General features: G+C 39.7%; 1 protein-coding gene across 1 annotated transcript in view; it reads left to right on the forward strand.

The window, feature by feature from the left end:
- kiaa0319 (KIAA0319 ortholog) overlaps positions 1–17,654 on the forward strand; it is a 61,634-nt gene that overhangs the window by 9,681 nt on the left and 34,299 nt on the right. The window contains exons 3-12 of the mRNA XM_088601559.1: positions 1,440–2,146; positions 5,096–5,264; positions 6,768–6,866; positions 9,332–9,429; positions 10,422–10,509; positions 10,692–10,784; positions 11,282–11,414; positions 13,043–13,271; positions 14,678–14,801; positions 14,961–15,093. Coding sequence (XP_088457685.1) covers positions 1,440–2,146; positions 5,096–5,264; positions 6,768–6,866; positions 9,332–9,429; positions 10,422–10,509; positions 10,692–10,784; positions 11,282–11,414; positions 13,043–13,271; positions 14,678–14,801; positions 14,961–15,093 — 1,873 coding nt within the window. The remainder of the gene's footprint in view (positions 1–1,439; positions 2,147–5,095; positions 5,265–6,767; positions 6,867–9,331; positions 9,430–10,421; positions 10,510–10,691; positions 10,785–11,281; positions 11,415–13,042; positions 13,272–14,677; positions 14,802–14,960; positions 15,094–17,654) is intronic.

A 17,654-nucleotide genomic window follows, 5' to 3' on the forward strand; every position in this document is an offset into this window, starting at 1 on the left:
TGTTCTTCTCTTGCTGCTAATAACAATTGTCTCCCTGTAGCTGGTCAGGTAATCGAGGATAGATAGGTAGATAAGACTTTATTGATCCTGAAGGGAAATTGAGGTGTTACAGCAGCCCAGCCTAAGACAAGCAAAAACACACATCAGAATAGACTAAAAAATAAAATATGTACAGTAATACAAAATAAATATAAAATAAATTTTATATTTAAATAAATCTGTAAAATAACCAAATATGTTATTGTTATCAAAATATCAATATGTTGATGGCAGGTCGTTCCCCATTGTTCTCTGGGGAAAGTGCTTAAGTCAAGAATCTCCATCTGGTCTTCACCCAGCTCCCTCTTACACATGCAAACAGTGTTCTTTATATATATTATTGTGTTGTAAAAAAGGTTAAATATTTGAATGTTTTCTTTCAGTTAGTACAGGGTAGAACAGTGATGTAAATCAAAGCCATTTATGACTAACCTTGTAAAAACTGATGTAAAAACTGAGGACATGTGATCTTCAGTGTTCACAGAGAGCTTTGAATATGGGCAATATTAGCAAGAATGTCTTCTTCTGAATGTCTGATTTGGTAGAGCTCTATAAGTGATGTCTAACTCAAGAAGAACTTACCAACAAGCACTTCTTTTATTCTTATTTTTATTTTTTCTTCAAAATTAACAGAATTATAAGTTTTTACTAATCTGAATATTATTGTTTGCATAGTTTTATTACAAAGATGCACACTTACATTTAATCTTTTATCTGACCTTAACTTAATCTCCACATTTTCCTATAAATAAACTTTGCCAGATGTTAAATATAAATCCATGAGTTATGAAGTGTGTATTATAAAATTATTGTTCTATGACAAATATGACAAAGAACTTGTCATACTATGGAAGAGCCAAGGAAGGCTCCATAGCCGAAACATTGTGTTTCCTTTGTACTCAGCATGGAATAAACCTATTGCTTGTTCCTTTGCAGACTACGCATGCTGACGCAGCTACCTACTCGAACTATTTCAGGCTACTTCCGCTGTAACCCACTATGCTTTCCTCTAAATCATTTTCTAGATCTGTCATTTTTCCTCCTCCCTGTGCTTCTCTCACTACACCAGCATTCAGTCTCTTCACAGCGATCTGTTCCAAGACCATGCTCTCTAACCACCTCCTATTCCTTCACAGATGTCGTTGTTATAATATCATTCCTGACACCCGAAGAAGGCTCCATAGGTGAAACATTGTGTTGCTATCTTTTCTACATGGAATAAACCTTTACCTGTTCTTTTGCAGCCTACGCATGCTGACGCAGCTACAGTATATACTTGAACTACTTAAACCTATTTGAACCTATATGACCCTGATACTAGAGTGAACCTTTGCAGCTTGTCCTGTTGGTGTTCTAGGTTTATCTTCAGATGTCACCCTAGCTCTTTCTCTGCACTACAGGGGCATTTGCAGATGCGTGCTGGCAGGGAGTCACATTCTCTGAAACGATCATCTCACCAAACTTGAAGAACACCAACATCCTGCGTGTGCCAGACGTGGTGTCACTGACACAGTGTGCGGGGGCCTGCTGTGACTTCCCTGGCTGTGACCTGGCCTGGCTGTTTGAGAGGCACTGCTACATTGTCAACTGCAAGCACAAGGAAAACTGTGAGCCCAAAAAGCGTCCTGGCACGGACTCCTATATGATCTTCCTACAGCGCAGGCCTCCCCAGACACTAGTGCTGCAGTCCCTGGTGCGCGGCCAGCCTTTCTCTGGTAGGGTTCGCCCACAGCCCAACCTCAAAGGTCCTGAGAGCCTCAAAGACTTGGCTTTATTTGATGGGGACCAGGCCTTTGAAGATTCTTCCCTAGCTGAGGATGAGTATCCCGAGAGCTACAGGAGCTCTATCATCCGTGGCAGCCCTGTGGGCAGCAGAGCTGAACAGAAGGAGAGCTCTGGGTATCTCGATTGGCTGTCAGTGGCAGGAAAGGAGGGATTCAACTTCTCGGAGTATGGTGTGAGCCAGGGAGATCTGTACACTCCACAAAGCCCCTCAAAGAGCAGCCTACTTCAGCGCAGCACCTCCACGAAGGGCGAGATTGACCGTGGAAATGCGCCCACTGTGCCTGCTCCTGCCTCTCCAGTCTCTCTTTCGGGAAGTCTAAATGTAAGTGCTGTCGGAAATCACACAACAGCTTGGATTAAATGAACTTCAGAGGGCCTGTGGAAGGCTTGTTCAACCAAATGTATGTCAAACACCTTTGACTCTGGAGAAATAGAATTTAATTCTCATACAAACTGAACCATGAGGAACCTTTTCCCATGGACAATGACTGTATATATCAGACGTTTACAATCAGCTGTGTCCACTATAAGGCCTGCAGTGTATTCCACAAGAGTACAAATTTCTGTAGTGCTGTTTTCATTGTCTATGAAAGAGAGTTCCTCATGTACACCTGTACCAATGATATACATAGTACATAGTGTACAGTATTCTGAAAAGACCACCTAACATTTTAAACACCAATTAGATAAAGAGCCCCAATCCAGTAAGACCTATAGGTCGTCTTTTTTAAAGATTGGGAACACTTTTAAGCTATGATAAACAAAGCAAGTAATCTGTTCAATCAAGAGGACTCTGGTCCTCGAGGGCTGACAAATATTTACATGCTAGTCCTAAATGATTGGACAGCTTCTAGTGGCCAGCTTATTGAAATTACAGTCCTTGTATGGGACTCCTGCCATACTTGTAAGTACAGTAGGGTCTTGACATCTGCAAATTTAACATTTGCAAATTTGCTTATTCACAATTTGGCCTGGCTGATGGGATCTTGGATGGAAGAAGAGCAGAGCAGGATGAAACTGAGCTGAAGGTTGTTAAGTGCAACTTTCAAATGAGCAGAGCCACAGACTAGGATTGTGAGACCAATTTAGCTAGTGAGTGAGCCTCTCCCTCCCCCCTGCCCACTACCCAGGATCTGCATCACAACGTGGTCTTGTTTTTGTATTGAAATGAGCACCTCTGGTTCTGTGTCAGTAACATGGGGAATGACAGGCCAGAGATGGACTGTTTTATTGTTATTTTCATTATAGTGAGGTGAGGTATTAATAACAGGAAATAGCGGAGAAGGCAGAAAAAGTGCTGAGAGGGATTCATATTGTTTATTTTAGCTGATTGCTATATGTGGTAAAAATATGTGTTTGTGGTTACTGTTGTTTTTGTTTTTATAGATAGATAGATACTTTATTGATCCCATGAAGGAAATTGTAGTGCAACAGCAGCTTTACACATACAACACAGCCACAGTGTAATGAATAAATACAATCAGTACAGTGAGGGGTGCACTGAAAGAGTTACTCACAGTCCGGACACACAAAGAACAAACTAGAACAGAACAGTACGCAGAAAAATTGTATCACACACATATTTATGAATAAAAATATAGATGCAAATATAGATATAGATATAAATATAAATGTATTGCACGGGTCCCTGGCATATATTGCACAAAAAACGGTTGTAAACGGGAAAAGAAAGAGAACAGATGTAGCAGTAGATGCGTTCAGTCCAGAAACAGGTCACTGTCAATGTTGCCTCTGCCCAGACGCAAGATGGATGCATTGTACAGTCTTATGGCAGAAGGCAAGAATGACCTCCTGTAGCGCTCCCTGTCACACCGTGGATGAATCAGTCTATTGCTGAATGTGCTCTTCATTTCTACAAGCCTGTCATAGAGGGGATGGGAGATGTTGTCCATGATGGCCTCTAGTTTGGACACCATTCTCCTCTCAGCCACTACCCCCAAGGGGTCCAGGTCAGACCCAATGACAGAGCTTGCTCTCCTGATGAGCTTGTTCAGCCTTTTAGAATCCACTGCTCTAATCCCAGGGTCCCAGCATACCACTGCGTAGAAAATGGCGCTCGCTACCACCGACTGATAGAACATATGTCGCATCTTACTACATACATTGAAGGACCTAAGCCTCCTCAAGAAGAAAATCGTCTCTGTCCCTTCTTATAGATGGCCTCGATGTTCTAAGATCATTCCAGTCTATCGTCAATGTGCACTCCCAGGTACTTGTATGAGTCCACCATCTCCACCCCACTCCCATGGATGTAGACAGGAGTAGGTTTGACCTTGTTCCTCCTGAAATCTACCACCAGTTCCTTTGTCTTTGTTACATTCAGTTCCAAGTGGTTCACCCCACACCACTCCACAAAGCTGCTGACCAGTCCTCTGTACTCCTCCTCCTGCTCACCCTTGATACATCCCACAATTGCAGAGTCATCTGAGAACTTCTGCAGGTGGCATGACTTTGAGTTGTACTTAAAGTCCGAAGTATAGAGGGTGAAGAGGAATGGAGAAAGAACTGTCCCTTGAGGTGCCCCTGTGTTACTCACTACCTTTTCAGACACAGTTCTGAAGTCTCACAGACTGTGGTCTGCCTGTCAGGTAGTCAGTGATCCACGAAGTCATGGAGGCATCGACTTGCATCTCCTCCTTAGAAGTAAGGGCTGGATTGTATTGAAGGCACTGGAGAAGTGGAAAAACATCCTTACAGTGTTGCCAGCCCTGTCCAGTTTCATTAACTTAAAGCTAATGTGTGAGTACTTTAATTATCATGTAAGGGGGAGTTTCTTATGTCTTTTAGCCGTGCTACTATCAACTGTAGTACGTTATGCCACAATATAGGGGTGGACTTGGTTATATGTGAATTTGGCTATTTGAAACAGTGCTCTGCACCAGATCCTTTTGAATGTCGAGACCCTACGGTACAATGTATAAATTGCCCTTGAAGGGGCCTAGGAGATAACATTGGTGTAGAAAAACTGAAATAATAATAATTATTATTGTTGTTTGTGTAAGTGCTGACTCAGACCTAGTCTCAAAAACTCATTGCATTTTCCCTTTGCAGACAGAAATGAATGGATTAAACATTTCTGGGCTTCTGAGTAATACGGGTCAGATTGATGGCCTAAAGAAAAAAAAATGCCAGTTCAAAATGTGATGACTCGATTCTTAAGCAAGAGTCAGTTTAACAGTTGTGAGTCACTGTTGCTAGAGCAATGCTGATACAGGTACAATTTCAATACTTGTGTATTATTTTTTCCCAGGATGATGTTCCTTTGCACAACATATCCTTAACCAGCATGGAAATGATGCCCACATCCCACAATAGCACGGCAGATTTCATCTCCGAGATCCAAATACAGCCCTCACTGCCAGACGTGCCATCCTCTCCACCTACTTCTACTTCAAGCCCTACAACAACGCTCACACCAGGTACTGCAGAAGGGACCTCAGCTGTATTGAAAAACAGTTGATGTTTCAAGAGATTACCTGATCCAGTATCACTTAAGCCAAGGAATAGGCAATACAGAATGCCATAACCACACCTACTTTACAGTCCTAACTGCTTAGCCTATGTAATGATGGCTTCTGCACAACCTGTGCCAATAATTGAAATGATAACATGACAAGCAGTGGTCATTTCATTTACACTTCGTTCTGTTTTTATGAAGTGGAATTGCATCCATCAGGTTGCAGGAGATGGGAATGGAGAGGCCTTGGGGAAGACATGGGGAAGAAGTAGATAGTGGCAGCAGGCAGAGACTAGGACTGCTGCTGTTCTGCTGTTCTCACAATGGTGAACTGGTGGTTGGGGCTGGCTGGCAGTGAGTTGACATTTCTGGTGAAGTTGGAGGAGCAAGTGAAATAGGGTAGTCCCAGTCCCAAGCTGTCAGCCTGTGAGCCTTCAGTGTCATCAGTTTTCCAGTCTGCGATAACTTTGCTCTTGGGTTTAAAGTGAGAAAAACAACAGATGAAGCATATCTGACTGCACCCATAATGGAAGAAGACTTGTATGCTCTTGTGCCTCTTGTGCTAGAATGAGATTTGCAGTGATAGGCTGAGCTGGTCTACAATTCAGGATCCTAAACTGGATCAGGACTTTAAAAAGAAAATACACATTTAAATAAAACAAAATAAAAGACTCTCACAATATTTTCGTAGTATGAAAATGAGGTCCAAGTTTATTTATGGACCTTTTTGAATTCAAACTAAGACTTTATAATGAATCTGTTTATGTAAGCTTGGTGACTGATCACATGCATTGCTTTTATTTAAGAACATAAGAACATCTTATCAATTTTAATACAGACTACCACAAATATATGTTCCATAGAAACAAATTTGTAGTTTGGTGCTTATTTCTTGTTTTAGTTTATTAATATATTCAGATTTAAGCACCAATGTTGGAAGCTGTGGGCTTGGTTTTCCCAGTGGATATGTTTTGGGCAAATTGTCTATGTAATTATTCATTTAGAGTAGAATGTTTGCTTAAAGTGAAAGTAAGGGCCTGGTTTTCTAATGTGTCATGTATACTATGTGCCCAGTATATACAGATGAATTTAAGTCAACACAAATACATTCAGGGTAAGTTATGAGTTTCTGTGAGTGTAGTACTAAGATGAGGAAATATTTTAATAGAGATGCTGTTGTGTGGAATAGTGTGCAAGGACAATACTCTGCAGCTATTGAAGAACTAGCTGTATTTTGTATGATTTTATACAGATGTCTAAAATGGTAGGATGCCATGAACGTAATTGAGAACTTCCTGTTACAGATCTTCATTTTTCATGATCGTATTGTCTAATTGGTTCCCTTTGTGAGTCTGTGCCCCCTCTCCCACTATTGTACAGCCTGAAAGATGTATTCGTCCAAGTATCTGACATTGTGATATTAACTGTTAAGAAGAATCCTGATGCTGTGATTTTACTCCCACAGTGAAGGCACTGGTGGTGTCAGCTGGAGACAATGTGGAAGTCACTCTTCCCAGGAATACAGTGGAGCTGAATGCCTTTGTATTTCCAGAACCACAAACAGGCAAGACTAACCACAGCCATGAATACAATCGGAGTTATTAATTATTATTCATTATTGAGATTTTAGGATTAAGCATCCTTTAATGTGCTTTTGACCCATGCGAATGGACACCACAAAAATATCTTCAAGTTTAGATCAGTCCTTGAAGTGAGTTGGTATGTGGCATAATGCCATGCTTACGCTTCTTGAACAAATGTGTGCTACTGTATATAATCTTCAGAACATTTTAACTAAGAGCAATTATAGGATTTTTGTGCCTAGTCATCTGATGATGGATTATTTTACCTTTTAAAAAACACAGTAGTGTTTTACTAGTGTGTTTTACAAATAGATAACAGAACTTTACAGGTAAAACACAATGAAAAGTCTCTATCGTAATTATGGTGCTATATAATACTTTCCTTTTGCAATCCAAGGTTTTTCTTAATTCAGTCTAGTCTAGTAGAACCTCTGCACATGTGCACACAAAGAAGGTTGAGGTTAAGTTTGAGGTGCTGGTGAAGAGAAATATATTCTCTTATAGTGCTTCAAATTATTAGGTGATCCTTTTGAATTTCCTAATTCTGACAGGAAGAAGTAATTGTGGAAAACTTGGCGTGATGTTACAAAAAAAACTAAAACTTTTTTTTAACTTTGTCAGGTAAGAAGGTAATCATAGAATTGTAAGAATTCTGGCTAATGATGTTATTATATACCTGATACTGGGACCCTGGGTTCAATTCCTGGAGTTTGTATGTACTCTCTGTTTTTTGTGGGTTTCCTCTCGGTGCTCCAGTTTCCATCTATTGTCCAAAAACAAACTGGTTTCTGAGGCTGGTGTGAGTGTGTGTTTGTGTCTCTGTGCCCTGCAGTGAGCTGGTGTCCCATCCAGGGTGTACCCTGCCTTGCGCCTGTTGCTTTCCAGGTTATTGGAATTGGAAGAAGTGGTTAGGAAATGGATAGATTGAGAAAAATGAGGTGGCATGGTGTCGCTGTTGTTAGTAATGATGCCTTGCAGCACTGGGGCCCTGGGTTCAATTCTGGGTGTGCTATCTGTGTGGAGTTCGTATGTTTTCCCCAAATTCCTGTGGGTTTCCTCTGGGTGCTCTGGTTTACTCCCACAGTCCAAAGACATACTGGTATGTTAATTAGCTTCAGTAAAATTGGCCCCAGTGTAAATGTGCATTTTATGTCTTTGTGTGCCCTGCAATTGACTATTGTCCTCTCTGGAGTGTGTCCGTTGCTTTCCAGGTTAGATACCAGCTCCCCCGTGACCATGTATTGGGTAAAGCTCTTTAGAAAATGGATGGATGAAAGAAAAATGAAAGAGTTATGGTTGTAGAAGTATTCCAACTCTTTGCTGTGTGAAAACTAAATTTAGAAAATATGTAATTAGTAAAGCAGTTAGTGACCTCTGTCTTGTGCAATAATAGTGGTTCTTATGATTTCAGAATAACAGCACCTGTCTCTGTGTGGTTCCTTGGTCAAGTAGTGAATTTCAAGCAAAGACTCAAAGAACTTCCAAAGAAAGTCACTGGAGAGGCTTATTATAAGAAAGTGAATATCCTTGGGTGGCCCAGTCAAAGTCCTGACAACTGCTGTAAATAAACCATCTCCAAGTAACTTGAAACAAAGCTGCCAAGAAAAAAAATGGCACCAAGCCAGCGTGCAAAGTTGGTAAAGACTTGTGACTATAATTGCAGTCCAATATGCTTTTACCACATTTTAAGCTCATGGGTCTGAATACTTGTGCCATCCACATATTTCAGTCTTTGCTGACATTTACTGTAACATGTTAGTCTTAAATTTTGAGTTTAGATTTTGAATTAAATTTTGTTTAAAATGTGTATGCATCATTTTTTAAATCACAAAATGGAACACCATACAAAGGGCCAGAATAATTATTAAAGACACTGTGTACTTTGAAGCAATGAATGTACAGATCTGAATTTTATGTAAATATACTAGGACAGGTTCTCTCTCAAATTTGTTAAATGCAGCTTACTACATTTTAAGCGTTGCTCCCAAAAGGCAATCACATTTCTGGTGTTCTTAATATGCATATATTTCCATGTATATTTATCATTTATAATACAGTATCTGTAAGCTCATGAACAATCACAGAATAGTTGTCTATGTGAATTATATTACACAACTAATGTAAAGCTAGTTGGTCATATGATTTTGACAGACATATAAGACCTTTCATTTTCATTGTGATCAAATGGAGTTATAAATCCATGTAGGGTGCAGATAGGGTTATAGTTAATAAGTAACATAAATAGGAACTTGACCTTGACCAATTACCTCTTCTAAAACTCAAGTAAAACCCTGTCATCGATCTGTATGCAGTCTCGGTTTCCCTGCAATGTATAAAAGAACTCCTTGTTAAATTTGACCTTTCCTTAAGGTGAAATACAAAACTATCTTATAACTCCTTCAAAAGTGGTTACAGGGTCATGTTTCTTTAATTTCATGTTCCTCAGAAGTCTCCTACAGCTATGAATGGAGTTTGATCAGTCATCCTGCTGACTACGAGGGTGAGATGGAAAACAAGCACACCAAAACTCTCAAGCTGTCGCGAGTACGAAATCTCTTTTGTAATTACTGACAAACACATTTGAATACAAAAATTGATATTAGAGCAATCATTACTTGTTTAAATTACAGCCTGTATTCATAAAGAATAAAGCATATTTCAGCTAAGTGAACAGAATATTTCTGAAAAATGACAAATTCACCAAACCTGTACTAAAAGCAAAGTAAACATTTTAGCTACCTAAATACTCTTAAATTATAAGATGATAATTTATATTAAGATAAGATAGATAATCTTAAATTATCATATTTTTGTGGGCTTTACAATTTCCTTTTTTCACAGAACAAAGCAGTGACCATGACCTTCATCTGCTTCAGTTCTGTGTTTCTTTTTTGAAACATTCACAGCAAACATCTGGAGAAGGGAAAACATGTTGAAATCACTTATGGTCCACATTTGTGTTAAAAGCTAAAATACCTGCTCATCTGTTTATTATAAAGACTTTGCTTTCAATTTCACCACAGTCAGGTGCACATTCAGAGAAGCAGAAATCAACTTTTAATTTAGTCTTGTAATATACTCTTGGCTTTTGCAATGGATGTTTTGCATTTCCTTTCCCATACAGTTCCTTTCCCTTTTCCCACTCATGTTTAATTACACTGACCCTTCAAAGTGCCTTTAGTCAGTCAGTTGTCAGATTATGTACATATACCTACTGTACCTAAATGTATGTTAAATTACCTGAACATAAAATATCATAATCCATAAAAAATCATAAATTTAATCCCACAAAAAAAACTTTCAAACTATTTACAGTATCTTCTTTTGATTTTTATTTTGTGGTGATCACTATCTACTGAAAGTTTAAGTGATTTTTGTATTTTGAATGTTTTATCTGACATTTTATCTGATGTTAATTTTATTTTAGCATATGTCTTCTTCACTCCTATTTCCCAAGACTCCTTGATCCATGTAAACTATTTCAAGGCCAGTGTTGGTGAGATATAAAGTGCTATTTGTTTTCATTTTTCCTGAAGCTTTCTCCTGGCCTTTATATCTTCAAAGTGTGTGTGACTGCTGGCAGTTCCTATGGGGAGGGATTTGTGAACATCACTGTTAAAGCTGGTAAGAATGAAAATCAACTAATACTGCTTACACACAATCCCTATAGTGCATATACATATGCATTTGCTGGATGGTGAAATTAGCAGTATAAATAAAAACACATTTTGCATTGAAAATATGGGATATTTGTCAGTTACTGTATATAACAGCTCTCTTTAATCTCTTCTTCTCCCACCCTGTAGCAACTCAAGTCAATCAGCCCCCTGTAGCCATCGCCTCCCCCTGGATTCAAGAGATCTCACTTCCAACAACCTCGACTTACATTGATGGCAGCGGTATGTCTCTTCCCTTTTATAATTCTGTAATGCATGCTTCTAGTCATCCAGGATACTCCCATATCCAATAAAAATGAGTGCAGTAGCCCCTGTAATCTGAAGCAGTAATTTCTGATGTGTAAAACAGTAATTTAACAGGACAATAATAGTTTCTTGATTTCGTATAGAATTTTCATCCCAAAGGAACTATTTTACATGTAAAGGAACAAGTAACAGGTTTATTCCATGCTGAAAAAAAGAAGAAAGAGAACACAACGTTTCGGCCTTGGAGCCTTCTTCAGGCCTCTTCACACCTCATGCTGATGCAGCTACCCGCGTATTTTACATGTAGGTGGGGACCCACTTTATGCACATAAAAACTCTTGAATATGTGTCCATATTTAAGGTTAGCAGTGTGCAGCAGGTTACTGAGTACTTACACGGCTTGGAAAAGCAAATTAGTAGTTAAAAAAAGCAACTAAATATATTTAAATGTGGTTCTGTCTTGTGTCTCACAGAAAGCACTGATGATGACAAGATTGTTAGCTACCACTGGGAGGAGGTAACAGGGCCCTTGAGGGAACAGAAGGCCTCTGCTGATACTGCCATCTTGCACCTGTCTGACCTTGTGCCTGGGAACTACACTTTTAGGTACGGCAGTCCTGCAACAAATAAGTCCATACTTAACCCTAAATGCTTGTCATGCCTGAGCTCATCCTGGTTTCTCTAGTATTAAGCCGAGTGAGATTTCTTAGATGGGACAGTAATACTAATAATTGCTTACACTTACATAGCGCTCTTCTGGACACTCCACTCAGAGTGCTTTACAGGTAATGGGGACTCCCCTCCAACACCAATGTGCAGCATCCACCTGGATGATGCGACGGCAACCATAGTGCTCACCACACATCAGCTATCAGTGGGGAGGAGAGCAGAGTAATGAAGCCAATTCAAGATGGGGATTATTAGGAGGCCATGACTGGGAAAGGCCAATGGGAAAGTTGGCCAGGTTACACCCCTACTCTTTTCGAGAAACACCCTGGGATTTTTAATGACAACAGAGAGTCAGGACCTCGGTTTTACATCTCATCCGAAGGACAGCACCTATTTACAGTATAGTGTCCCTGTCACTATACTGGGGCATTAGGACCCACATGGACCGCAGGGTGAGCACCCTCTGCTGGCCCCACTAATACCTCTTCCAGCAGCAACCTTAGTTTTTCCCAGGAGGTCTCCCATCCAGGTACTGACCAGGCTCACATCTGCTTAGCTTCAGTGGGTTGCCAGTTGTGAGTTGCAGGATGATATGACTGCTGGCTAGTGGCTAGCTAATCTGTCGCATGGTTACCCCCAGCAGTGTAGGTTAACTTATCTTGCTCAAGTGTACAGCAACAGTGACTACAGCACAAGCTTAAAACCACAACCTACTGTAGTTAAGGCTCTGGAAGGGTTCCATAATTTGACTGAAAAATATATCAGCATGTTTTAACCACAACTCAGCTAATACACAACAGATTTGGACAGTGCTGTCCAGAAACATGTAAAATTGCTTGCACTTGTTTCTTTATGGTGATTCTAAAGTTTCTTGTTGACATACAGAGCCTAGACGACTGTGTTTTAGTTCATTCACCCTTGGTTCTTCATTGTGTCTGGTGAACACTGAATTCCTGATCATAGTTATGATCAATTCTATTAATTGTCAAGACTCTTTCTTATGATCTTCCTCACTAGTTGCATTAGAGAATCTCCATCTGTGAGAAGAACCTTGAGGTCATTTTTTATAGAAATGTGTTTTAAAACTTTTCTGTAAAAATACTCCTAAACCGCAGATGGTGTGGAATTTAGACTTCATCTTATAATAGCTTTGTTAAATCTGGAGACATTCAGATCCTATTCACGGGAGCAAATGATTAATTAAATGATTCACAATCTGGGTAAGAATATTTTGGGATTATTTGGATATGTAATTTTGTATACTATTATTAACCATAGGATATAAAGGACTTCAAGCTAGCATCACTTAATTGAAATTTCAGTATGAGTTTTACAGAGAGACATTTTTTTCCTCTGTAGAAACTCATCAGGTGTATGACATTTGAACAATTTCCTTTTTAATGCCACATAATTTTGTCTCTGTTGATTATAATTTATGATTTATCAATCACAGTTTTGTCCAGTGAACAAAGCCCTCTCCTTCTGCTGTTGATTCTGTGACTTTGGCAAGGAAGTTAGAAATCTGGGTCAGATCAGAGATAATGCTGTTATTCTCTACCTCTCAGGCTGACAGTGATTGATTCTGATGGAGCTGCAAACTCCACCACTGCAACAGTGCTGGTGCACAAGCCCACAGACTACCCTCCGGTGGCTAACGCTGGCCCCAATCAGGCCATCACACTACCCCACAACTACATCACTCTGAGCGGCAACCAGAGCAGTGATGACCATGGCATCATCAGCTATGAGTGGTCACTGAGCCCCGCCAGCAAGGGCAAAGTGGTGGCCATTCAGGTGAGTCTTCAAAAGCCTTACAGCAAATGGAAAGAGAGTCAGAGTCCAAATATAAAAGGAAACAGAGGCCGTTGCAGTTCTTGCTGCTTATACACAGCATTAAGATTACTTGAACAGTCTGGCATTCTACACTCACTGGCCAAAATGTGATTTTCCAGTCACATTAGTACACCTTGGTAGTGATAGGTAATGCATGGTTAGCTTCAGGAGTAAGAGACAAGTTTAACGTGCCCTGTCCAGAACAGTCCCCAGGTCTCAGTCCTATTAATAATAATTCCTTACACTTATTATAATTTCTTACACTTATATAGCACTTTTCTGGACACTCAATTCAAAGCACTTTACAAGTAATGGGGACTCCTATCCATCACCACCAATGTGCAGCCCCACCTGGATGATGCAACGGCAGCCATGGTGCACCAGTACCCTCACCACACATCAGCTATCAGTGACGAGGAGAAAAGAGTGATGAAGCCAATTCATAGATGGAGATTATTAGGAGGCCATGATTGGTAAAGACCAATGGGAAATTTTGCCAAGACGCTGGAGTTACACCTCCACTCTTTTCATAAAAAACCCTGGGATTTTTAACACCCACAGAGTGTCAGAACCTCAGATTATACATCTAATCTGAAAGACAGTGCCTTTTTACAGTATAGAGTTCCTGTCACTATACTGGTGCATTAGGACCCACTCAGACCACAGGGTGACCACACCCTACTGGCCCCAGCAACACCACTTCCAGCAACCTTAGTTGTTCCCAGGAGATCTCCCATCCAGGTACCACTCAGGCTCACACCTGCTGAGCTTCGGTGGATTGCCAGCTGTGAGCTGCAGGGTTATATGGCTACTTTATTGTAAAGACATTCTAATAAATATAAACTACAACCTTTGAACTGTGAAACTAAACTCACTAAAATGACTATACTACAGACTTAACTTGAACACAACTCGAACTCAGCTTTTCTCAGACATTCTTTATACAGTATACAAAGACCTTCCTGATTCCTGAAAATGTAGAAGTTGCAATACAATTACAGAAGAACAATTAATGTCTACAGGTGAATAAAATGCAATATATGAGTTCAATTTACAATTGTTTTCCCTGCCTGCAGCATTCTGCATGGTGGTCTCCATCAAACAGCACTCTGACAACTGGCTGCTGAGGAAATGGGAAACATGTTCAGCAGGAGCTCTTGTGTTAAGGCTCTCAAAGGAATATTTTCCCAGTGCTTTTCAAGTGAATGATCCATTCCTATTAGTAGAGTGGACGGTTTGATGAGCACATAAAACAATACTTCAGTTGGGGTTATAACTTCAAGAGGCTTGAAGCCACATCCCTCTTCTGAGTCTGATTTTTCTGTTTCTATTGCACATTCTTATTGCCCATTCTGTGTATCCTCCAGGGTGTGAGAACTCCTTACCTCCAGCTATCAGCAATGCAGGAGGGAGATTACACCTTTCAACTGACTGTTACTGACTCGGCAGGCCAGCAGGCCACAGCCATGGTCACTGTCATTGTGCAGCCTGGTAAGCAATCCACAGCCCAGGCATGAGTTTGTTTTGTGTTGATGAAAAGCAGAGCTTTATGTTGTTGTAATGGTATGAGTTCGATCCATTAAAGTTCTTCATTAAAGAAGAAGAGGGAGTGGCTGTGTGCTGAACCTGTGCTATTCTCTGTGTTGCTAGAGAACAACAGTCCACCCCAGGCAGTCGTAGGCCCAGATAAAGAGCTGACATTCCCAGCAGAGAGCACCACACTGGATGGCAGTCGAAGCACTGATGACCAGGGAGTTGTGTCTTTCCTCTGGGACTGTATAAGGTACTTCACATGAGTTGGGATACATTCTGTTTCCCGGCTGCAGAGTGCTGCATGAAACTGGCTTACCCTGGTGGCAAAATCTGTGTGACATGTAGCACACAGTGGTGGTTTTAATTATGGGGTCACCCTTATGTCAGATAATAATGAGCAGGCCACTGTCACACTGTAAATGCTTAGGAGTTCATCTAAATTCTGAAAAAATGGTTGAAACACAGCATTCAAGCTCACTGCCTCAAAGTGTCCATTTAGAGGGTGACCCAATGCTTGGCAGGAGATACTGCTTTTCAATCCCTCATGTAAAAATGAGTGTGGTGGAAGTGTTTTCCCACTGGGGCTATGTCAGACCACAGTTGTGTACCAGATGCTCTTTGGTCACTGCTTGGGGTATTTGGAAGTACAAAAAGAGCTTTATCTCAATTATTGGCTAATTTTACCACATTTAAAGCTGAGATTAAGACTCTCTAATGTATGTTTTTGCAGGATTATTACTGTATGTTGCAGATAAATTTAACTGAACAGAAATGAACAGACTCTGCTTGAACATAACATTTTTTTCAAAGTGCCAACAAAGAACATGTATAGTGCTTCAGAATGTTATTTAGACCCTTGCACAATTTTAACAATTAGTTTATTTAAAGATTGCAGTAATGAAACTTTGAAGTAGCAATTAATATTTGCAACATTCTTTATATATCCAAAGCAAAGTCCAAAAAGAAAGAAGTAAATAGGTAATAAATATGTAAGAAAAAATGGAAATGCCACGATTGCTTAAGTATTCAAATGCTTTGCTGTGGCAAACATAAATTAATCTAGGTACAAGAAAATACCTTAATAAGCCACAAAATTAGTTGAGTGGTCTTTGTCTGTCTGCAATAACATTGGTTCACATGATTTCAGAATAAACACATCTAACGCTGGTCCTTCAGTCAGGTAGTTAATTTGAAGTAATGATTCAACCATGAAAACCAATGAGCACTGAAAACAACTAATCAATGAAGTTGTATGGAGACATGTTATTTTATTAGAAGGGTATTAAAACATTTCAGAGACCCTTAATATATCTTTATGCATCATACAGTTGATTATTAAGAAGTGGAGGACACTCATACACAACCTAGAACAGGCTGTCCCTCCAAACTGACAGGATTTCAAATCCAGCATGGTGTTTGCAACAAAACACCTATGTGATACTGAAAACATGAAATACAAAAGGTTCTATAGTCAGAGAAGAGAAAACTGTACCTTTATGGTCAAAATGGAAAAGCGCAAACCTAAAATAGTGCTTTACTCAATCACTGCCATCCCTATTGTCAATCCTGGTGGATGGCATAATTATTTTAAAGTTCTGCTTCTCATCAGCAGGGCCAGGGAATCTTGTCAAGACTGATGGGAACACAAACGGAGCATAATACTGGCAAACCGTTAAGGAAAAACCTGTTTCACAACTAAAACTGGGACAAAACTACCCCAAAGCATAAAGCCAAAGCTATACTTAAGTATTTTAAGAATAAAGCTATTAAGAATCTTTGGAAAGACTTGAAAGCTGCTCACATAATCAATCCCCTCTTAACTAGTTAGATGCTAGGTTTGACAGCAACTCAAATGGTCTTGATAGATAAATAAAGGGAGTTTTTTTATTTTATTTTATACAGATGCAGCCATTCAAAACAAGCGGGCGATACCGCATTATTTTCCGGTGCGCTTGATGCAGTATACCGCAAGTTACGGTATTAATACCGTATATTCTCACATAGCGCCGCATGATACCGCAAATAAATTAATAGTATCCTGAATTTCCGGAAGGTGGAGCTAATAAAGCTCAACCTCTCATGTTTGAGCTGTCGCCATCAAAGTCTTTACCGAAGATATTACTAATAGTATTTACAGTTTAATGAATGACCTTGGACAAGCTGTAAACTCAAAGTATTGCCCTGGTCCACATTCACCATGCCTTTCACATGCTCATAGAAGATATTGATTTAGGAACATGTATACTGTACTTAATACAGTATGTATATGTATATTTCATGTCTTTACTGTGCCCGTTTAAGTATTGAATATTTATATGGAATTTTACCATAATGTGTGTGAAATCCATAAACAATATTAGTTTTGGAACATAAACATACAGTATGTTAACTGTATATGGCTGGTCTCGGTACTTTAAAGAAAAAATACACACCAGTATTCCATTTCTCCCTAAACATTTTAAGAATCGCAGTCTTTAACTAATGTGAAATAACGTGTATAAAAAGTGGAAGTTTTAAGCTTTTCTGCGAATCCGCTCGATACCGGAGTCAACAAGCATACTTTTAGAATTTGTTTAATGGGGAATATAATGTGGAATGTCGTATCTAAAGAAATTAATAACTATATAATTTGGTTTCTGTCAAAGCGCAATGACGCCTATAACTTGATTCTTATGGACGCCTGGTCCCGCCAGGGATTAAAAACATGGAATCGCATATCTAAAGAAATAACAGTATACAGTAACTATGTTCATGCACAAGCAGTAGCATGTTACATTATTAATTTGGGGGTCTCCTCTTGCCACTTTTTTT

This window comes from Lepisosteus platostomus, chromosome 12 (assembly GCF_059453375.1).
Source record: "Lepisosteus platostomus isolate fLepPlt1 chromosome 12, fLepPlt1.hap1, whole genome shotgun sequence".
Lineage (NCBI taxonomy): Eukaryota > Metazoa > Chordata > Actinopteri > Semionotiformes > Lepisosteidae > Lepisosteus > Lepisosteus platostomus.